Raw genomic sequence first — 24,327 nt, 5'->3', positions numbered from 1 at the left:
TGCTCACTCCCCCAGATAAGGGGAATAGCTAATTATTGCTGTCTTTGCTTGAGAAGTTTCCATGGGGGGTGAACACATTCATCACAAAGCCTGGGGAAGAGTAGCTGCAGACTTTTCCATGAGTCCATCAGATTCATGATGTATATGGGATTACTCATATAAATGCTCACTCGTTCTAACTCGGGGTTCACCAGTGGCCCGCAGTTCCCATTCTCTCCCCTGAGGGGAAATAGGTGAGAAATTCACAAATACTGGGGCACCTGGATGGCTCAGTCAGTTATGTGTTTGACATTTGGTTTTGGCTCAGATCCTCACTGAGCCCCACATCGGGCTCTGAGCCCAGCACACAGTCTGCTTCAGATTCTCTCGCCCTTGGGGCGCCTGGGTGGCTCAGTGGGTTAATACCTCTGCCTTCGGCTCAGGTCATGATCCCGGGTCCTGGGATCGAGCCCCGCATCGGGCTCTCTGCTCAGCAGGAAGCCTGCTTCCTCCTCTCTCTCTCTGCCTGCCTCTCTGCCTACTTGTGATCTCTGTCAAATAAAATAAATTTTAAAAAAAAGACTCTCTCGCCCTCTTCCTCTCCCTCCTGCTCTCTCTCTCTCTCATGTAGAATACAGCCTTTTTAGATTGGCTTAGTGTATTTTTCAAACTACTCAGGTGATTCCAGTGTTCAGCCAAGTTTGGGAATGAGTGATCTAACTCATTTTTCTTTCTCCACATATTCCAATATATTCAATTCAAATGCTCCTTAATTTTTGGTGACAAAATATTCCTTAGAGTTGCAGAAGCCTATTAACTTTTCCTTAGGAAAAAAAAACAAGCTCAGATACATGAGTTTTCTCTCTAACAATAAAAGAAAGCTGATAAACAAAGTGCTTTCTGGCTCAATATGAAACCTCAAGGGGACATTTAGTAAAATGAACAGTGTTTGGGTTCATTCAAATATCAATTTTATTCTAGTAATTACTAGAATTACTAGGCATAGGAAGAAGCTGGAAAAATGTGACCAATACATAAGAAAAAATAAGTTGACCGAAGTAGAGCTAGAAATATCAAAGATGAAAGAATTAGCAAACAAGCTTCTTAAAATAACAATTTATCATTATAAATATTCTGTGTGTTCAGAAAGCTAGAGGAAAGACTGAACATGCATAGGATTAACAGGAAATTAAACATTACAGAGGGAAAGATTAGTGAAATTGAAGATACAGTAATAGAAACTATATAAAATAAATCACAGATAGAAAAAAAGACCAGAAAACAATGAACAGAGCATTGATGAACCATGAGACAATGTCAAGTGGCCAGATATGTGTATAATTAAAATATCCGAAGAAAATGAGAGAGTGGAACAGAAAAAAATACTTGTAGAAATAATAGCTCAGATTTTTGTAAATTTGATGACAAATGTAAATCCACATGTCTAAGCTCAGGGAAACCCAAGGACAGAATGAAACTGAAAACAATTACACCACGGCACACTATAATCAAAGAGCTTAAAACAAGTGAAAAAGAGAAAATCTTGAGAAGTCAGAAAAAAAGTCATATTAAGTAAACAGAAGCAAAGGTAAAGATGATAGCCAGTTTTTCATTGGATGGTAGAGAAATATCTTTATAATTCTAAAAGACAAAAATGGCCACCCTAGAGTTCTTTACCTACTGAAAATATTTTTTAAAGATGGAATTTAAGACTTCTTTCAGACATATGAAAGTCGAAGGACTGTTTCACCAGAAGACTTACACTACCAGAAGCATTAACGGACATTCTTCAAGAAAGAAAATGATAACAGATGGAAACAAAGAAATGAAGAGCACTAGAAATGGTAACCCACTAAAGGGAGATGTTTGCAAACGACATACCTGATAAAAGGTTAGTATCCAAAATATAGAAAGAACTTTAAAGTTCAACACCCAAAACACGAATCATCCAATTAAAAAGTGGGCAGGAGACATGAACAGACAGTTCTCCAAAGGAGACATGCAGACGGCCAACAGACACATGAAAAGATGCTCAACATCACTGATCCTCAGGGAGATGCAAATCCAAGCTACAAAATCAGCTCCCATGTGCCAGAATTGCTAAAATAAAAAATACAAGAAACAACAGCTGCTGGTGAGGACAATGGAGGACAAGGAACCCTCTTGACAGCTGGGGGGAATGCACACTGGTGCACCACTATGGAAATCAGTACGGAGGCTCCGCAGAAACTTAAACATAGAAGATATCCTACAATCCCCCATTTGCACTACTAAGTATTTACCTAACGAATACAAACGTACTAATTCAAAGGGAACCAGGTACCCCGATGTCTACAGCAGCATTATCAACAATAACCAGAGTATGGAAACAGCCCGAGTATCCACTGGTAGATGAATGATGAAGACGTGGTCTATGTACACAATGGAACACCACCCGGCCATCAAAAGAATGAAATCCTGCCATCTGCCATGACGTGGATGGAGCTAGAGGGTGTAGTGCTAAGTGAGACAGGTCAGTCAGAGAAAGACAAACGCCATGTGATTTCACTTGCGTGGAACTTAAGAAACAAAACATGAGATTATTGGGGTGAGATGGGGATGAGGATGAAGGAGGGCACCTGTGGTGAGCACTGGGTGTTGTATGGAAGGGCTGAATCACTGTACTGTACACCAGAACCTAATGGTAACTAACTGGAGTGAAAATGAAAACTTAAACTTAAAAAAATAAAATACAGAGAAAGTATCTCAGTGCAAATACACCCCCCCCAAAAAAGAAGAAATAAAGAAAAAAAAGAAATAGTGGGCTTCCCCGCCTCTGATCCTGATCTCGCTGTGATTGCAACACCTACCTTCTTACTGTTCCCACGTTACTGATATATTTTTGCCCATCCCTTTATTTTTAGGCTTTTTGAAATTTTGTGTTTTCTTTGAGTCTTGCATAGAGCCTAGAGTTGGGTTTGTCTTTGATATCTAATTTTAAAATAACTCTCTTTAATAGATAAATTCATCTAATTGAAACATGAATAAGTCCTGTCGATGTCATGTACAACATGATGACTGTAGTTAACAATACTGCATTACATATTTGACAGTTACTCAGAGAGTAAATCTTAAAAGTTCTCAACACACACACACACACACACACACACAAGCCATTTGTAACTATGCAAGATGATGGATGTTGACTAAATCTGTGCCAAGTATTCTGCAATATATACATGTATCAAATCATTATGCTCAACACCTAAAACTTATGCAATGTTTTATGTAATTATATCTCAGTAAAACTGAGCAATACATACATACATACATACATACACTGAGGAAGTCAAAAGGAAAATTACAAATTATTTTGAACTGAATAAAAATGAAACACACAGCAAGATTTGTGAGATACAACTAAAGGATTACTTGGAAATTTACATAAATTTCTATAAAAACAGAAAATAGATCTCAAATGAATGAACTCAGCATCCATATACTGTAAAACAAATAGAAGAAAAAAACAGAAAAAAGAACAAGTGAAGCTCAAAGTAAGCAAAGAGAAGGAAGTAACATATATTGGTTGACACACAGATCAACAGAGAAAACCAATGAAACCAAAGTGATTTTTTTGAGATAGCCAATAAAATGGTTCCATTTCTAACCAGACTTATCACAAAAGAGAAACAAATTACCAATATAGTAACAAGAGAGATGACATTACAATTATTTTATAGATAATAAACAATAAAAGATATTCTAACTTTATGCCAATAAATTCAACTATTCAGATGAAATGAATAAGTCCCTTGAAAGATACAAATTACCAAAGCTCACTCAAGAAGAAATATATAACCTGAATCTATTAAATAAATCAAACTGGTAGTTAAAAACTTCCCACAGTGAAGACTCCGGGCCCAGAAAGCTTTAACTGGTGAATTCTACCAAATACTTAAGGAAGAAAGGCTATTTAGTTCTACAAAAACTCTCCCGTTAAATTGAAAAGGAGACAACACCGTCACACTCGTTTTCTGAAGCCAGCATTTCTGATACAAAAGCTAGAGAAAGACTTTACAAGAAAAGTACATACTAATATCCCTCAAGTAGATAGGTGCAAAAAATGTAAAAAAATTTCTGAACAAATTTTAGCAAACCAAATCTAGCAGCACCTAAAATGGACAATTCATCCTGACCGATGGGGTTTATTCCAGGAGTGCAAAGTTGGTTTAGCAATAAAAATTCAATGCAATTCATCAATATTAACACACTAAAACAGAAAAGCACTATAGGAGCATCTCAGTGGATAGAAATAAGCATTTCATAAAATGCAACATTTATTACTGATGAAAAAAGAATGCTCAGCAAACTAGGGATAGAAAGAAATTTCCTCAAATCAATAAGAAAAAACCTTCAGGTAACATCATACTTTAATAGTAAAAGACCGAATGATTTTCCCTAAGATCAGAAAGAAAGGTACGGTGGCTGCTCCCAACAGTCGCATTCAGCAGTTTACTGGAGAGTGCAGTAAGGTAAGAAAAATAAACAGAAGGCATCCAGACTGGAAAGAAAGAAGTAAAACTGCTTTTATTCAGATGACAACCTATGTGGGTAATCCAATGGACTCTTCAAAAAAGGTACTAATATTAAGAAGTGAATTTAGAAAGGTAGGATGTAAACCCAATATATAATAATTCTTTGTATTTTTATGCAGTGGCAATGAACAATAGGAAATTGAGATTTAAAACGAAAGCATTTACAATAGGATAAAAATATGAGGGGTGCCTGGGTAGCTCAGTGAGTTAAAGCCTCTGCTTTCGGCTCAGGTCATGATCCCAGGGTCCTGGGATGGAGCCCCACATTGGGCTCTCTGCTCAGCAGGGAGCCTGCTTCCTCCTCTCTCTCTCTGCCTGCCTCTCTGCCTACTTGTGATCTTTGTCGAATAAATAAATAAAATCTTTTTAAAAATATGAAATATGTAGGGATGAATCTGAAAAAAAATATGCAAGACTTATATGCAGAAATGTACAAACCATTAATGAGAAATTAAAGACCTAAATAAATGGAGAGATGCAAACATTCATGGATTGGAAGACTCAGTATTATTAAGATGTCAATTCTCCCCCAAATGATCCACATTCAATGCAATCCCAATCAAAAATCTCAGCAGGCAGGGCATCTGGGTGGCTCAGTGGGTTAAGTCTCTGCCTTCTGCTCAGGTCATGATCTCAGGGTCCTGGGATCGAGCCCCGCATCGGGCTCTCTGCTCCGCAGGGAGCCTGCTTCCCTCTCTCTCTCTGCCTGCCTGTCTGCCTACTTGTGATCTCTCTCTGTCAAATAAATAAATAAAATCTTAAAAAAAAATCTCAGCAGGATGTTTTGGAAAAGTCTGGAATTTCTTAAAAAGCTAAATACACATGTACCATATAATTCAACCAGTCTGCTCCTAGATATCGCCCCAAGGGAAGAGAGAGCACATATCCATACAAAGACTTTGTTTGTAATAAGCCAAAACGGCAAGTAACTCAAATGTCTATCAACAGGCAAATGAATACACAAACTGGGGTAATACTTATATGATTTAATACTTTTCTGTAATAAAACGTGTAAACTATTGATACCTGTTATAACATACATGAATCTCAAAATAATTCTGGTGCATGAAATGAGACAGACGAAAAGCTTACAGTCTATGACTCTACATATGTGTCTATTTTTTCTCTACAAAAATGCCGACTACTCTATAGTGACTGTAGATCAGGGCTTTAGGTTGCAGGAGGGACAGGGAGTACGAAGGGAGGAATTACAGAGGGGCACGGTGAGGGATATTTTCATTATCTAGGAGTGTACATGTCAAAACTTGCCAAACTGTCTACTTTCAACATGTGTAGTTTATTGTCTGCAACTGTACCTCAATAAAGCTGTTAAAAACTAAATGGAACCGGGGTCCCTTGGAGAAATCGAGGAAAGAGCAAGATGAAAGTGGAACATGTCAAAAGAACATGGGAGGGGCTGCCGCTGGTTGCTTCTGAAATCATGTGTGCCTCAAAATACCTAAAGACAGATGAAAAGAAAGTACATTTGTCAGTTGGCAATCTAGTCCCAGGAAGGGCTTTCCCTGTCCATTTGTCTATTTATTAACATATATGTGTATATCTGGATTCTTATTTTATTCAGTGGGTTCTAGTCCATTATTAGCATGAGGTATTTTGAGGCACACTTTCTTTTTTTTTTTTAAGATTTTATTTATCTATTTGACAGACAGAGATCACAAGTAGGCAGAGAGGCAGGCAGAGAGAGAGAGGGAAGCAGGCTCCCTGCGGAGCAGAGAGCCCGATGCGGGGCTCGATCCCAGGACCCTGAGATCATGACCTGAGCAGAAGGCAGAGACTTAACCCACTGAGCCACCCAGGTGCCCCGAGGCACACGTTCTTTTGTTACTTCTTTGTCCCCCTCACTAAACTGGGGGCTCTGGAATACCACAGAAGGATTGTAATTCCGCCGTGTTGTTCCAGCCCCTGGCAGGGTCTGGCCCAGGGCAGGGGCGGTTGATGAACAAACACCAGCTCAACCAGGACCACAGACAAGTTCCCCAAGCGCAGAAGGGAACTTCGTGTCCTCCTTTTTCTTTTCATCTGTAGCACTGACGAGTTGGATGGGTGGTTTTCTGGGGATCCTCTCAACTCCAGAATATATAATCCCACATCGGGCTCCCTGCTCCGCGAGGCGCCTGCTTCTCCCTCTCCCACTCCCCCTGCTTGTGTTCCCTCTCTTGTTGTCTCTCTGTCAAATAAATACATAAAATCTTTTTAAAAAGAAACACTATTTATAGGCATAAGGAAAAATGATAATGGAAATACGACAAAATGTTGACATCTCAGGAATCTGGGTAAAGGGCACACAGGAGCCCTCTGCACTACCCTTGCAACTTTTCTGTAAATTTGAAATGATTTTAGAACAATGTTAAAAAACACCAAGACTAATAACTAAAAGAATCAAAACAGTACACACAACTTCTAAAACAGAAAAAAAAAAAAAAAAAACCACCCAGAAAATTCAGTGTAACAAGTGGCAGGAAAAGTAAAAAGAATTCAACAGAAAGCAACCAGGAGGCAAACGGACAATTGCAGTAATGGTACTAAAATGATACACTCACCTATTAAGACAGATGTTCTGATCGTTTAAAACCAAATAACTCAAGATCGTGCTATACTCTGCTTAGAAGAGACAGACCTGAAACAGAGTGACTGAGGCAACGGGCAACAGGCAGCGGCGGACACGCGCATCCGGTCCCACCGTCCTCCCTGGGAACAAGCCGGAGCTCCCTGACAGGCCTCCCGGCCTAGGTGTGGCTACTTCACTACGTTCTGCCAGTGAGATGGAAATGAACTGTCTTCTGGGATTTCTGACATTGTTTATTGGAAATTGGCCAAGCGGCTGAGCTAGGACAGGCCCCTTTTTGCCCTCCTACCTTTCCTCTTCCTTCTGGCCCTCAATGGAGATGTGCTGGCTGGAACTCCAGAATGCTCGGGGACCATGAGGGGACCTTAGGATGAAAACTATATACCAAGATGGTAAAGCAGAAGATAGGAGCCTGGGTCCCTGATGACATCACAGAGCCCTGGAATACCTATCTCCAGACTTCTACCCAAGAAAGAAACAAGCTTTCTCGTTTAAACTGTTATTTATTATTTAATTTTTTCCCTAATATACGTAGTTCAACCTAAACCTGACAGGAACAATCATAGTCTTTAGAAATATTTTAAGGCATACATAAATAAACATGTAAATGGGCAAAGAAAGATATTTCGTAAATAAAAAACACAACAGGACAATACAATATAATAGTTATGAACCTTTATAAACTCTTTATGCAATACCAATGCAGCTACAAAATAGATAACCCTAAAATACAGAAGCGGGTGGGAGGCTTCCATACGTCTCTCTCAGATATGTATAACCAAAAGCACACACCGTGAGGAAGGATATAAGGACCACTGTAACACAACTTAACAAGCTTATGCTAATAAGGGGATAAGGGACTTGTACCCAAGAGATAACATACATATTTTTTGGTGCATATAAAAAAGTCACGAAAATTGACCGTATTTTAAGTCAGTGAAGGTCAGTGAACTCTTTGTGAAAAGTCCAGACAGTAAACGTTTTACTGTGTAAAACATTTTTATTTTACTTTGTTTTTTTAAAAACAGCATTTTGTTTTACTGTGTAAAACATTAGTGTGTAGAACAGCTGTGTGGGCCACAGGGTCTCTGTCAGAACCACTCAGCTGAGCAGCTGTAACTGGTAAACAAAGGTCAGATGCTCCGAAACAGGCACCAGGCCCTTGTAGCCTACAGGATGTAGTCTGTGGACCCCTTTTCTAGATAACAAAGGAAATATCCAAAAATTTCTGTAAAGCCGGTATCACCTAGGCCACGGTTACCGTAATGTATTAAAAATTATGGGGCACGTGGGTGGCTCAGTCAGATTTCCACTCAGGTCGTGATCTCAGATTGCACTCTGTGCTGGGCGTGGGGCCTGCCTAAGATTCTCTCTCTCCCTCTCCCACTCCCTCTGTCCCTCCCCACCCCACACTCTCACTCTCTCTAAAAAATATTAAAGAATTAAAAAATTAATGTAACAGAAAAATAAATAAATAAATAAATATAATCCACCCCCTCCCAGATCTATAAACCTGGAAATTTTTTGAAAAGATTTTATTTATTTATTTGACAGACAGAGATCACAAGTAGGCAGAGAGGCAGGTAGAGAGAGAGGGGGAAGCAGGCTCCCCGCTGAGCAGAGCCCGATGCGGGGCTCGATCCGATGCGGGGTTCGATCCCAGGACCCTGGGATCACGACCTGAGCCGAAGGCAGAGGCTTTAACCCACTGAGCCACCCAGGCGCCCCAAACCTGGAAATTTTTAAATGCACTTCTAAATAACTGTTTGATTGAAGAGAAAATAAAAACTGAAAACAAATCAGAAGTTAAAAAAAAAAGCCACTGGAACCTATGGAATGAAGCAAAAGTGAGGAGGAAAATTTATAGCATTAAAAGTATTTACCAGAGAACAAGGAACACAGAAAGTAAACTTAATTTTCATCTCAAGAATTCATCTTTCATTTACCAGAGAGAGAGAGAGAGAGCACACAAGCAGGCGGAGCACCAGGCAGAGGGAGGAAAAGCAGGCTCTGTGCTGAGCAGGGAGCCTAACACAGGAGCTCGATCCCAGGACCCTGGGATCATGACCTGAGCTGAAGGCAGATGCTTAACGGAATGAGTCACTCAGGCAACCCTTATCTCAAGAATCTAGAATGAAGACAACAGTGAGAACAACACAGCAACAATAAAATGTACAGAAAACAGAAGGAAGAAATTAATAAAGAAAAAAGCAGAATTTTATTAAAAGATAAGAAACTGAAGTGATCTAGAGAACTTAAAGCTGGTCCTTTAAAAAAACCAACAAAATAGATAAACCTCTGGCAACAGAATCAAGAAAAAAGAGAAAACACAAGCAAACAGCATAAGCAATGGAGAAGGGGACATACTTAAAGAAACAGATCACACAGTCACCCACTCAAGAAATATTTACCAAATGGCTACCACGTGGCAGGCCCTGCTCTAAGTGCTAGTCAACAAGACATAGGACGTCCTTACAATCACGGAGACAACAGTCTAATGCGGGGAATGAGACTGTAAATAAGAAATGAACAACTAACCTATATTAGTGCTACAAAGAAAATGAAACACATTTTTTAAAAAAAAATTTAAATGTTAAACACATATATCAAGGCCAAAGAACGGAAAACAGATGAAATGGATAATTTTCTAGGAAACTATAAATTACCATAGCTGACAAATACTGCATGATTCCACTCACAGAAGCAGAGAATACAGTACTGGTTGCCAGGGGCCGCGGGTAGGTATAAAAGGGGCTGTTGTTCAATGGGCATAAAGCTCCAGTTACGCTACATGAATAAATTCTAAAGATCTGCCGTACAACACGGTGCCTAGAATGAACAGGAAGGTATAGTGCATTTCAAAATTTGTTAAGAGGACAGATCTCACGTTCTCTTCTTAAGCCCCCCTCCCCAAAATAAAATGAACCAAACAAGAAAAAACCCACAAAGGAAACAAGGAAACTTTGGAGGTACTGGCAATGTCTATTACCTTGATTGTGGGGATGGTATCACATCTAGTTACATACATCCAAACTCATCAAATTGTATACATTAAATATGTGTAGACCTAGAGAGTGCAGAGCCCAACTCAGGGCTCAATCCCACAGCCATGAGATCACAACCTGAGCCAAAGCCAAGAGTCAGACGGTTAACCGATTGTGCCACCCAGGCCCTCTGGGCCCTGACCTTCTCTTTTTTTAAGATTTTTTAAATTTATTTTTGTCAGAGAGAGAGTGCCGGCATGAGCAGGGGGAGGGGCAAATGGAGAGGGAGAAGCAGACTCCCCAGTGTGCAAGAAGCCCAGTGCAGGGCTCCATCCCAGGACACTGGGATCATGAGCTGAGCTGAAGGCGGACACTTAACCCACTGAACCACCCAGCCGTTCCTGGGCCCTGACATTCTTAAAAGGAGACACAGAGTAAGCATTTGTCCAGCCACATGGTCTTGGATGAGCCGCTTTATTTCTGTAAGGCAGATGTGCTAACCACTACACCATGGAACCTAACTAGCCGCTTCATTTCTGAAAGCCACTCCTCGACCTGTCTCTCGTGACAGAATCCAATTCTTCTGTTCTCTGCCATTACAGTAGCATTTTTTATAGGGTTAGCACCATCTATTGAGAACATAATGACAAACACATTCTGAAACTCTGGTACCACTAACACTGCCGTTAAAAAGCTTTCCCTCCAACAATGCACTCCTAAACAGATTTTCCAGACTGCTATCTTCACCATCCTACAAAAATAAATTTGTTCTTAGTACTTAAAAGGTTTCTATTAAATCACTCCAAAGTTCAGAGAAAATCAGTGCTTTGTACTTCAATTAATAGCTTTATTGACGTATAACTGTTGGTGGGTTGAGAACACTTAGGAGTTACCCTTTTACCAAATTTCAAGTATAAAATACAATATTGTTAATTACAGTCACATTGCTGTATATTAGCTCTCCAGAATTTATTCATATCTTGCATAACTGAAACTTTGTATCCTTGGACCAGTATCTACCAATTTCACTCACCCCTCAGTCCCTGGGGTGAAACATTCTACGCTGTTTCTGTGAGTTTGACTATTTTAGGTTCCACATACAAGTGAAGTAATGCAGTATCTGTCTTTCTGTGTCAAGCCTATTTCACTTAGCACAAGGTTAAGGTTACGTTCATCCACGTTGTTGCAAATGGCAAGATTTCTTTCTATATTAAGGCTCAATAATACTCATTGTGCATGTATGACATACAAGAATGCGTATCATTCTTGATAACTAGCGATGCTGTGTACCTTTCAGATATCTGTTGGCCCTTCGTAGGTCTTCTTTTTAGAAATGTTTAGTTAGGTCCTTCACGTTTTAATTTTTTTTCACTTTTTAAAAAATTGGGTTATTTGGGTTTTTGTTATCGAGTTCCTTATATGTTTTAGATATTAACCCCTTATCGGATATATGGTTTGCAAATATTTTCTCCCATTTCACAGGCTCTACCTTTTCACCCTGTTGAATATTTCCTTTGTTCTGCAGAAACTTTCAGTTTGATGAAATCCCACTTGCCTATTTTTGCCTTTGTTGCCACATCCAAAAAAATCATTGCCAAGTTCTTCGAAAAGCTTTTTTCCTACATTTTACTCTAGTAGTTTTATGGTTTTAGGTCTTATGTTTCAGTCTTTAATCCATTCTGAGTTGATTTTTGTATATGGTGTGAGTAAAGGGTCCAAATTTGTTCTGGTACATGTGGATATACAGGTTTTCCAAAATCATGTATTCATTTTATAGGGGATTCTCAGCACTCTTGCTGAAGAACATGTGGATTTACTTCTGGGCTTCATTGGTCTAGATGTCAATTTTTTATGCCAGTATCATACTTTTTGATTACAGTAGTTTTATAATAGTATTTAGAAACCAGTCAGTGTGATGCTTCCATCTTCATTCTTGCTCAAGATTGCTTTAGCTATTTGGGGTCTTTTGTGAATCCATATGAATTTTAGGATTATTTTTTCTATTATGTAAAAAATGCCATGGGGGGGGTCAACTGGGTGGTTCAGTCAGTTAAGCGTCCAGCTCTTGATTTTGGCTCAGGTCATGATCTCATGGTTCTGGGATCGAGACCCACACTGGACTCCACGCTCACTGAGGAATCTGCTTATCTCCCTCTACCTCTGCCCCTCTCCTCTCTCTCTCTCTCAAAAAAATAAATATGTTTTTTTTTTAAATGCCATCAGGATTTTAATAGAGAATGCATTGACTCTTTAGATCACTTTCAGTAGTACGGACATTAATTCCTCCAATCTATGAACATGGCATGTCCTTCCATTCTGTCTTCCTTAATTTCCTTCATCAATATTTTAGAATTTTCAGGGGACAAGTCTTTGACTTTGGTTAAGCTTACCCCTAAGTATTTTATACTTATCCTTAAGTATTGCGAATGGGATTTTATTCCCTATCGGGGTAGTTTGTTGGTGTATAGAAACTTAATTGATCTTTATATATTTGTTTTTTATTCTGCAACTTTACGGAATTTATTAGTTTTAAATTTTTTGTTGCTGTTGAGTCTTTAGGGTTTTCTACATATGTGATGTCATCTGAGATCTGAGATAAATTTTACTTCTGATATAGAGGACTTTTCTTTTTCTTGTATGACTGCTCCAAGACTTCCCGCACTATGTTAAAGCTGAACACCAGACTGGGTATCTTTGCCTTGTACTGGATCTTAGAGGGTAAGCTTTCAGTTTTTCCCCCATTCCTTCTATACCTCTTTTGTTGAATTTTTATGCTTTTCTGCATTAACTAAGGTGATCATGTGGTTTTTATCATCTTTCATTCTGTTAATATGGTGTATCAACTTGATTTATTTGCATATGTTGAAACATCTTTATATCCCAGGGATAATCATATTTGTATACTTGTTAATGGTGTATAATCCCTTTAATGTGCTGTTGAATTCAGTTTGCTGGTATTTTATTAAAGATTTTTGCATCCCTGTTCATTAAGGGATATTTGCCCGTAGTACTCTAGCTTTATGCAGCTTTGGTATCAGGGTAATGCTGGTCTCATAAAATGAGTTTGGAAGTGTTCCCTCTTCTGTTTTAAAAGGGTATTAATTCCTTTTTGAATATTTGGTAGAATTTACCTATGAAGCTATCTGGTCCTGCGGTTTTTCTCCTAGTCTGTCATCTTGCAGATGCCAGTCTACATGTAATTTACAGTTTATGACAGTAGTTACTTCCCTCATGGATATGAGTATTCTTTTCAAAGTTATTTTTTCATGTTTTTGCATGGTGGGAGGTTGGCTTTATCTCTAGATATGTAATACCTAGAAGCTTTAGGAATGTTCCATTTAGGGATGGGAGGATCTGGTGCAACTGGGACATTTTTTTTAACTAATGGCTTACAACATCCCTAAGATAACTGAGGACATTCCACTGTTATTCCATTTGCGAAAGATAGGAGTATAAATATCAAAAAGGATGTTTATTAACGCAAGGTATACAAGCATGTATATACATATATATACAAATACCTACACAAACATATTTATATATGCACTAGCTCTATATTTGCAACACACACACTCGCACTCAGCCCCTGAAGTAAAACCCATCATTATAAGCAATTAAATGTTAAAGCAACTCCCTTGCATTATTGTATAACTTTAAGCTGTTCTCAATTGGAGAAAAAAATGAATAGAATGCTCAGTCTTTCCATCATTTAATCATTCATTCAACGTTCATTCTGTTCCTATCTTATATTTTTCTGTTTCTGTCCAGGTTACCCTTTCCCTTATGGATTCTTGGGTCCCTTAAATTGCCTGTCACAATGCTGAATGCCGTGCTACAGTCCTGACTACTGAATACACTGGAGAATCTAGGAAGGAGTAGAGGAGTAGGAGTAGGGACTGCAGCTTTTACTTCTCATGTTAACATGCAGCTAATCCATGTTACTTCCCTCTAACACATCCTGTAGAAAAGAAACTGCTCCACACATCCCCGAAGTATCTTTCCTAGTAAACGAAAGCCCTAATTTTTAGCTAAAATACTTCTTAGGGTCTCTTACAGCTAGCTGTTACTGTGTACTTGCTAGCTAATAAGAAATACATGAAAAAGTTATATGTACTACCTGGAAGATGCCTTAAAAAGAGGAGGATCTTTTTAAAAATGTCCTTCCATTTGCTGTTTAGAATATCATGGTAAATCTTAAAGTTTATCATCCATCTTTGGAGACCATGAAAAATGGAGTCACAAGACAGAAGATGCATATTTCCTTTCGAAACGGCCATTTACTGTCTACCTGTTTACTTCTTTTCTGTGATGGAGAATTTAACTTTACTTAAGGTACTATTTTTGGAGTTTTTGTTTAGTTCTCAACCAAAGGTAATTTTAACTAATACAACCTAGTAAATTGTTACATACATATTATGAACCTAAATAAAAACATTCTGGTTATCTGACTTTAATTTTGGGGCTATGAATATAGGGCAATATCTATGTATAAGACAGATGCTATTCATATAAGAAGAAAGGGCTAGACCTAAAAAAATGTATGAGTAGATTTTCCACTTTATTAGTGATCAACAACATGCAAACTAAAGCCGCAATGTACTATGATTACACACTCACTAGAATGGCAAAATGAACAAGACAGAGAGTACCAAGCATTGGCAAGGATGTGGAAGAAGCAACTCTCCAATATTTCTGGAACTGACACTTTGGAAAACTGTTGGCATTATCTATTTAAAGCTGAACACATATACACATATACCTATAGATTCCACTCCTAAGTAGGTACCCAACAGAAATACCCAACAAATGTACATATGTTCACAACAACAAGAATATTCATAGCAGCACAATTAATAAGAGCCTCTTAAAAACTGGAACACTCAATGGAATGAATAAACTGTGGTATGCTTATACAAAGAATACAGCAACAAGAATTACTAAGCTATTGCTTCATGCAACAACATGGACGAATCTTACCAACTGATTGAAAGAAACTACACACAGGAGAGTACATATTGTATGATTCCATTTATAAATGGTTGAAAAACAAGAGAAAGTGACCTATGGTGTTAGAAGTCAAGATCATGGAAAATCAGGATTCCGACAAAAGCATCTGGCTACGGAGCTATGTTCTTACTTATTATACTATATTGTCTTTCCAGAAAAGAGAAAAAAAATCCAACTCATTTTATAGCTTAATAAAATAATCCTGAAACCAAAACCACTCAAGAGAAACCCAAGCCAAGAATACTTTAGACTAATCTCACTTATGGACATAGAGGTAATATCTTGAGCCAAATATTAGCAAATAGAATTGACTTTGTATTAAAAGAACAATACATCATGGGAAAGTAGGGTTTACCTCAGGAATGCAACAACAGGTCAGTTTAAAGAGTTTTCAATGTAAATCATTACCTAAACTAATGAAAGGGGAAACAGCCACATTATCAATTCAGGAAATGACAAGCAGGCATATAATAAAATGAGAGACATTCATAATTAAAAATTCTCAGAAAACTTCCTTAAGTTAATGAAGGAACAGAGGATGTCTACCACAAAATCATGACACCCATATTTGACAGAGCGTCAGAAGTATTCCCATAAGAGTCAAAAGACAGTGGTGGTTGCCACTCAACTCTGGTATTCAACTTTTGCATGTAGTTCGTACCAGTAAGATACTTCTGATTGCTGATTAGGATAATCTACTAGAAAAATACATAGCACCTATATGGCAAAAACAACCATTCAGAATTTATAATAGAAAAAGGGGGGAAATCCTATTTAGAAAAGCAACAAAAAGTATGAATTTAATGAGAAATACTATATTGTATATTTGTTGGTTTTGCTGCCATATACTGTCTCTTCCAAAACCCTTTCTCCTTCAAGGAAAGGACCTGGGATCAGCTTCCCACAAAGCGAATAAATGCAGACCACCAGCTATGTGACCAAGTGGGCCTGGCTTCTGATAAAATGCGCTGCGTTAGAAAGGCTGAAGTGAACATAAACACGTCCTAGGCTCCACCGCATATACTTCTTGTTCTTGGGCCCTGTCCCTGGCTGGGATCCAGACTATGCACAGGGACAGCTGTTAACCTGGGGGCCACAGAAGAGCTCTAGTGATGCGGCATCAAGTCTCTTAATTTCTGAGTTCATTTCCTCACCAATAAAGGGGGGGGGGCACAGGATTTTTGGCAAAATTAAGACACATTTGAGAGGAGACGCATCAAGTACCTGACAGTTACCATTAACAATGACTTTTGTCAATGTCTTTCCAATGTCTATGGTTTTTCTCCTATGATCTTTGGATATAATGAATTATAATACATTTAGATTTCCTGAAGCTGAAGGAACCTGTATTTGTGGATTAAACTGAACTTGCTTATTGTGTATTATTCCCTAATAACAGTTATATTTGATTTGCTGATATTTTATTCTGAATTTTTACATCTTTAAGTGATATTGGTCAACAGTTTTTTTCTGTGATGTCTCTAATCAGATTTTGGTGTCAAAATTATTCTAGTTATTTTTAAAAATTGGGGAACTTTTAACCTTTCTGTATGGTCTGGAAAAACATATAAGTTTTCTAGTTTTTAATCAACTTTGGTATATTTTCCTATGAAATCACCCCTTCCTTTAGATCTTAAAATCATTTGTCACAAAAGTCAAGTACTGATGATGTTTAACATGCTGCTTTTTTTTTTTACTTTTGTCATACAGTACGAAGTGCAGGAAGAACAGTTCAAAGACTGCATAGACATAGACTCCAGTAGCCACTTTAACAAGGGTACAGAATTTTCCAGCAACAACTCTAAACAAATTCCCTCATGTTAACCCTTTATACTCATACCCCACCCCAATCCATAAACCCTAGCAACCACTGACTTACTCTCTATCCCTATAATTTCATTTTTCAGAATACCACATAAATGCAACGATACAGCAGGTAGCCTTTGAGACTGCCTTCTTCCACTTAGCCTCCAAAATTCTTAAAAGTTGCCTGTATCAAAAGTTCATTCCTTTTTATTGTTGAGCATTTCTCCACTGTCTGGGTGCCTTACAGTTTGATAATCTACTCACCTATGGAAGGAATTCGGGTTGTTTCCCTTTTGTGGCAGTTATGATAAAGCTGCTATAAACATACGCATACAAGGTTGTGTGAAATTATGTTCCTTTCTCTATGGCAGGTAACAAGAAACTGCTAAGTCCCAGTTTTCTAAAGTGACTTCATCGCCGTGCATTTCCACCAGCATTTCGTGAGTTCCAGTTCCATGTTCGTTTTCTTAATAGCTAGTGACGTCCACCATCTTTTCGTGTGCTTATTTGCTATCCTTACATACCTGAAGTATCTGTTCATGTCTTTTGCCTGCTTCTTAATCAGGTTGTTTGCTTTTTTTGTTGAGTTTTAGGAGTTCTTTATCTATTCTTCATACAAGTCTATAGTCAAAATATGTGACTTGCAAATATTTTCACTCATTCTGTAACTAGTCTTTTTATTCTCTTCAAAGTTTCTTTCATGGGGCACCAAGGTGGCTCAGTCAGTTAAGCATCTGCCTTAGGCTCAGGTCATGGTCTCAGGGTCCTGGGATGGACCCCACATTGGGCTCCTTGATCACTGGGGAAACTGCTTCTTTCTGCCTGCTGCTCCCCCTGCTTGTGCTCTCTCTTTCCCTCTCTCTGACAAATAAACAAAATCTTTTAAAAAATTAAAATTAAAAATAAAACAAGTTTCACTCAGCAAAGTTTTCAATTTTGATGAAGTCTCATTTATCAAGTTTTCTTTTATGGAAAATACTTTTGGTTCTATGTGTAAGTTGTTGGCAGGCCCGACATACAGATTTTCTCCTCTCTTTAACTCTAAAACCTTCATAGTTTTGTTTTCTATTTGAACCTATGATCTTTTCTTTCTATGAAGTTTGATATAAGGCTAGATTGACATTATTCTGTATATGCTAGTCTAATTGTCTAACACCATTTGGTGAACACGCCATCCTTCCTTCACTGTACAGCTTTTTCAGTTTTGTCTGATCTGCTGATTATTGGAACAGCACACAAATGTACTCTCAATTTGCCTCTCTTCTCCACTTTTCGTCTCTCCAGATTTGCCTCTTTTGGATATTTTGTCCCATATGTGGCTTAGCAAGTGTTCAGGGTCCACCATGTTATAGCATTTATCAGCCCGACATATGGGCTGTTTCCGTGTTTTGGCTATTATTAAAAAAATGCTGTTATCAGCATTCAAGTACAAGTTTTTCTTTGAACACTTGTTTTCAATTGTCTTTGGTGTTACCTAAGGGTACCACTGCTAGGTCATACGTTAATTCTACATATAAATTATTGAGGAATCACCAAACTTTTCCACAGCAACTGAAGCAATGTCTATTCCCACCTGCAATGACTCAGGGTTCCACTGTCTCCACAGCCTCGGCAACATGTTATTTTCCTTTAAAAAAAATTATACGGATCCTACTGGGTGGGAAGTAGTATGCAATCATTGGTGTTTTTATTTGCATTTCCCTAAAGAGTAATGATGTAGGGCAGCTTTTTATGTGCTTACGGGCCCTTTATATACATTCCTTGGAGAAATGTCTACTTAAGTCCTTTGCCCATTTTTAAAAATTGAGATACAATTCATATAAAATTAACCATTTTAAAGTGAATAAATAGCACTTAGTACATTCATGATATTGGGGGACCACAACACCTACCTAGCTCTAAAACATTTTTATCACCTTGAAATAAAACACCATATTCATTAAGCAGCTGCTCCCCCATTCTCCCCTCTCTTCAACCCATTGCCAACCACCAACCACCAAAGAAAAACTTGTACTTGAATGCTGTCTCTATGGATCTAGCTATTCTGAATACTTTATATGATGAAATCATATAATATGTGACTTTTTGTGTTTGGCTTCACTTAGCGTAATTCCTCCATGTTGTAGCAGGTTTCAACATTTCATTCCTTTTCTCTGAATGAGTAATATTCCAAATGAGTAATATTCCATTCAAAGGATATAGCTGATCCTAAACAACATGGGTTTAAACTGTATGAGTTCACTTACATAGATTTTTTTCATATAAATACAGAATAGTATTATAAATGTATTTTCTCTTTTTTATTATTTTAATAATATTTTCTTTTCCATATTAGAAGAATATAGTATATAATACATATATAAAATATGTGTTAATTGACTGTTTATGTTATCAGTAAGGTTTCTGGTCAACAGTAGTAGTTAAGATTTGGGGAAGTCAAAAATTATATGTGTATTTTTTACTGAGGGTTGGCACCCCTAGCCCCCATGTTGTTCAGGGGTCAACTGTACTATATTTAGCTTATCTATTCATCAGTTGGTGAACATTTTGGTTGTTTCCATCTTTTGACTATTGTGAATACTGCTGCTATGAATATTCATATACAAGTATTTGAGTACATGTTTTTAGTTCTTTTGGATATATACCTAGGAATACAATTACTAGATCATAAGATAATTCTAACTTTTTGAAGAACCACCAAACTGTTTTCCACAGTGACACCATTTTATAATACCACCAGCAACATCTAAAGTTTCCAATTTCTTTACCAACTTGCTATTTTCCATTTTGAAAATTATGTTCAATTTATCAAATGTGAGGGGGCATCTCATTTTAGCTTCAATTTGCATTTTCAAAATGACTAATGAATATTTTTTCATGTACTTATTGACCATTTGTACATCTTCTTTAGAAAGATCTATTCAAATTCTTTGCCCATTTTTAAATAGTTTTTTTTTTTTTTTTGTCATTTTGCTGTTGAATTTTGAGAGTACCTTATATATTCTGAATCCTAGAGCCATAGTAGCTATCTGACTGGCAAATATTTTCACTTTCTGGATAATGTCTTTTGAGGCACAAGAGTTTTTAATTTTTTAAAGTCTACTTTATGTTCTTTTGTTATTCATGCTTTTTGTGTCATAGCTAAGATTCCATCTAAAATCCAATGTCAGGGGGTCTGAGTGACTTGGTTGGCTAAGATCCAACTCTTGATCTCAGCTTAGGTCTTAATCTCAGGGTCTTGAGTTCACGCCATGTGTTTGGCTCCACACCGGGTGTGGAGCCTATTAAAAAACAAATTAATTAAAATTAAAAATAAAGGGGCGCCTGGGTGGCTCAGTGGGTTAAAGCCTCTGCCTTCGGCTCAGGTCATGATCCCAGGGTCCTGGGATCGAGCCCCGCATTGGGCTCTCTACTCCACGGGGAGCCTGCTTCCTCCTCTCTCTCTGCCTGCCTCTCTGCCTAGTTGTGATTTCTCTCTGTCAAATAAATAAAATATTAAAAAAATTAAAAATAAAAAAAATCCAATGTCATGATTATCCCTATGTTTTCTTCTCAGTGTTTTCTGGCTTCAGCTCTTCGATTTAGGTCATTGACCTATCTTGAGTTAACTTTTGTTTATAATAGATACGGATATCCAGTTGTCCCAGCAACTTGAACAGCCTGTTCTCTCCTCATTGAATAACACTAGTACCCTTATTGAAAATCAAATGGCCATAAGTATACAGGTTTACATCTGGATTTTTTATTCTATTCTACTGGTTTAGAATCTATACTTATGCCAGATCCACACTGTTTTGGTTGCTGAAGCTTTGTACTAAGTTTTGAAATCCAGAAGTATAATTCCTCCAATTTTGTTCTTTTTCATTATTATTTTGGCTATCCAGGGCAACTTGCAATTTCATATAAACTTTAGGATCATCTTTTCCATTCCTGTAAAAGGGCCCATTAGAATTTTACCTTTTTAAGATTTTATTTATTTACTTGTAAGACAGAGGAAGGGAGCACACAAGCAGGGGGAGCAGGAGAGGGAGAAGCAGGCTCCTCACTGAGCAAGGAGTCCAATGCGCGGCTCGATCTCAGGACCTAGGGATCATGAACTGGGCCAAAGGCAGATGTCCAACTGACTGAGCCACCCAGGCACCCCAGAAAGGGGCATTAGAATTTTAATAGGGATTGTACTGAATCTGGAGATCTCTTTGGGATGTACTCTCACCTTAATGATACTGAATCTTCTGATCCATGAATATGGGATGTCTTCTGATTTTATTTAGTTTTTCTTTAATATCTTTCAGCAGCATATTCTATTTTTAACTTTATAAGTCTTTCCCATACTTGGTTAAATTTTTTTCCTGGGTATTCTATTATTTCATTATTATGAATGCTACTGTAAATGAACTATTTTCTTAATTTCCTTTTTGGATTGTTCCTTGCTAGTATGTAGAAACATACTGATTTTTGAATGTTGACTTTGAGCAATATAGCTTTGCTAAATTTATTAGCTCTAATAGCTTGGGGACTTTTGGGGGACTCATGTCATCTTCAAATACAGATCGTTTTACTTCTTACATTCCAACTTGGATGCCTTTTATTTGTTTTCTTGCCTAATTGTCTTGGCTAGAACTACTAGTACAATGTTGAACAGCAGTGGTGAAAGTGGGCATCCTTGTCTTGTTCCAGATCTTAGAAAGTTTTCACTCTTTCACCACTAAGTAAAATCTTAGTTGGGGGTTCTCATAAAGGTCCATAAATGTTGAGGAATGTCCTCTAAATTCTTAGTTTTTTGAGTGATTTTATCATGAAACTGTGTTGGAATTTGTCAAATGCTTTTTGTGCATCAATTAAGATAATCATGTGGGCATTTCCCTTCATATTATATTAAAGATTTAATCTTAAAACTTGCTTGTATGTCTGGGATAAATACCACTTGGTCATGGCATATAATGCTTTTACTATGCTCTTGTATTCAGTTTGCTAGGACTTTACTGAAAATTTTTGTATCTGTATTCATAAGGAATAGTGTCTTATAATTTTTTTCTTTTACTTTTTTGTGATATTATTGTCTGGCTTTGGTAACAGGGTAATGTTGGATTCAAAGAATGAATTGTAAGTATTCCATCCTCTTCTATTTTTGGAAAGAATCTGAGAAGGATTAGTATTAATTCTTCTTTTAGTGTGTGTCAGAATTAATCAGTGTAGTCATTTGGTTTTAGAATTTTCTTTGTCAGGAGGTTTTTTACTACTGATTCAATCTATTTTTATAGGTTTGTTCTAGTTTTCTTTCCTTTTGAACCAGTTTTGGCAATTTGTGTATTTCTAGGAATTTTTCCATTTCATTTAGGTTATCTAATGTGTTGGCATGCAATTGTTCAGTTTTACCTTATAATCCTTTTGTTTCTGGAAGGCCAGTGGTAGTGTCCCTACTTTTATTTCAAATTTTAATTTTTTGTGTCTTCTCTCAGTTTTAGCATTCTAACTAAAGATATGTCAATTTTGTTGACCTCTTCCAAGAACTAACTTTCCGTGTATTTAATTCTATTGATTTTCTTTAAAAAAATATTTTATTTGCGAGAGAGCACACATGGGATAGGGACAGAGGGAGAGGGAAAAGCAGACTCCTGGCTGAACAGGAAGCCCAATGTGGGGCTCAATCCCAGGACCCTGAGATCATGACCTAAGCCAAAGGCAGACTGAGCCACCCAGGTGTCCCTTATGTATTGTTTTTCTATTCCCTGTTTTGTCTTCAACTTTAACACTTATGATTTCCTTCCTTCTAACTGCTTTGTATTTTGTTGACACTTTTTCCAGTTCCTTAAAGTGTAAAGTTAGGTTATTGACTTAACTTTAATTTTGTTTTATTTTTTAAGTCATCTCTACAGCCAACCTGGAGGGGGAACTCCCAACCCTGAGATCCAGAGTCACATACTCTACCAACTGAGACAGGCAGGCACTCCTGGCTGATTTCTTTTTTATTGTATAGCTATAAATTTCCCTCTAAGTACTATTGTTTTAGTAACTCATAAATTTTGGTATACTGTGATTTTATTTTCAATCTCAAAGTATTTTTTAATTTCTTTTGTAATTTTTTCTTTGTCCCATTTGTTGCTTAAGACTGTATTATTTAATTTCCACATATTTGTGAAATTTCCTTCTGTAAATGATTTCAGATCTCCTTCTATATTTTTAGAAGATGCTTTGTATGATTTCAAACTTTTCAAATCTATTGAGACTTACTTTGTGGACTAACATGTGGTTTATCCTGGAGAACATCCCATGTGCACTTGAGAAAAATGTATTTTCGGCTACTGTTTGGTGGATCTACTAGTAACAATATCCTCAGTTTTTGTTGACCTGGGAATGCCAATTTCTCCTTCATATTAGAGGATGATTTTGCCAGATACAGAATTCTTCCTTAGTAGCTCTGTTGTTCTTTTTTTCTCTCTCAGCATTTAGAATATTTCATCCCACTGCCTTTGGGCTACCCTGGTTTCTCATAATAAATTGCCTTTCAATCTAACCCTAACCCTCGTGTGTAATGAGTCACTTCTCTCTTGCTGCCTTCAAGATTCTCTCTTTGCCTTTGGCTTCCAACACTGATTATAATATGAGTCAATGTCAGTCTGCTTGAGTGTATCCTGCTTGGAGTTCTTTGAGATTCTTGGATGGTACCGTCATGCCATTCATCAAATTTGGGAACTTTTTTTTACCATTATTCTTTTATATATATATTTTCTGCCTGTTTCTCCCTCTCATCTTGCACTGAGACTCCTATTTTGAGTATACTGATAATATTTCAAAGTGTCCCATGGGTCTCTTAGGCTCTGTTCAATTTTCTTCATTCTTTTCACTTTCTGTTCCTCAGACATAATATCAGTTGATTCTTTCTTTTTTCTTCTCAAATATGTTGTGAACCTCTCTGGTGAATTTTCCACTTCAGTTATTACACTTCTCATTCCAGAATTCCTAGTTGGTTCCTTTTTATAATTTATCTACCAATATTCTCAATTTGATAGCCTCTGTCCTTTTCATAGCTTCCTTTAGTTCTTTGTACATGGTTTCCTTTTAGCTTTTTGAGAATATTGATTACAAGTCCAATGTCTGGGCTTCCTCCAGGAATTTTTTATCAATTCCTTTTTCTTGTTTATGGCCCAAAATTTGTTTCTTTGAATGCCTTTTTTGTTGTTGTTAAAACTGGGTGTTTTGAATATTATAACACAGGAATGGTGGAAACCAGATTCCTGTTTTGAATATTATAACACAGGAAAGGGGAAACCCACCCCAGGGTTTGTTGTTGCTGCTTGTTTTATCTGATTTTGTGTGTTTGTGACTTTCTTGAACTCATTTTCATAATTTATATTCTTTGTTATATGTGGCCACTGAGATTTCGGTCCCA

General features: G+C 37.4%; 1 protein-coding gene across 3 annotated transcripts in view; it reads right to left on the bottom strand.

Moving 5' to 3' along the window:
* The window catches only part of BRCC3 (BRCA1/BRCA2-containing complex subunit 3), a 53,683-nt gene that overhangs the window by 7,078 nt on the left and 22,278 nt on the right, over positions 1-24,327 (bottom strand). For 2 of the 3 annotated variants that reach the window (XM_045995772.1, XM_045995773.1), the window contains one exon: positions 7,430-7,504. The exons of the other annotated variant lie outside the window; for it this stretch is intronic. In XM_045995772.1, coding sequence (XP_045851728.1) covers positions 7,430-7,504 — 75 coding nt within the window. The remainder of the gene's footprint in view (positions 1-7,429; positions 7,505-24,327) is intronic. 3 annotated transcript variants of the gene reach the window in all.

The sequence above is a fragment of the Meles meles genome, chromosome X, assembly GCF_922984935.1.
Source record: "Meles meles chromosome X, mMelMel3.1 paternal haplotype, whole genome shotgun sequence".
In the NCBI taxonomy this organism is placed as follows: Eukaryota; Metazoa; Chordata; class Mammalia; order Carnivora; family Mustelidae; genus Meles; species Meles meles.
This window is presented reverse-complemented; position numbering and strand designations above follow the sequence as displayed.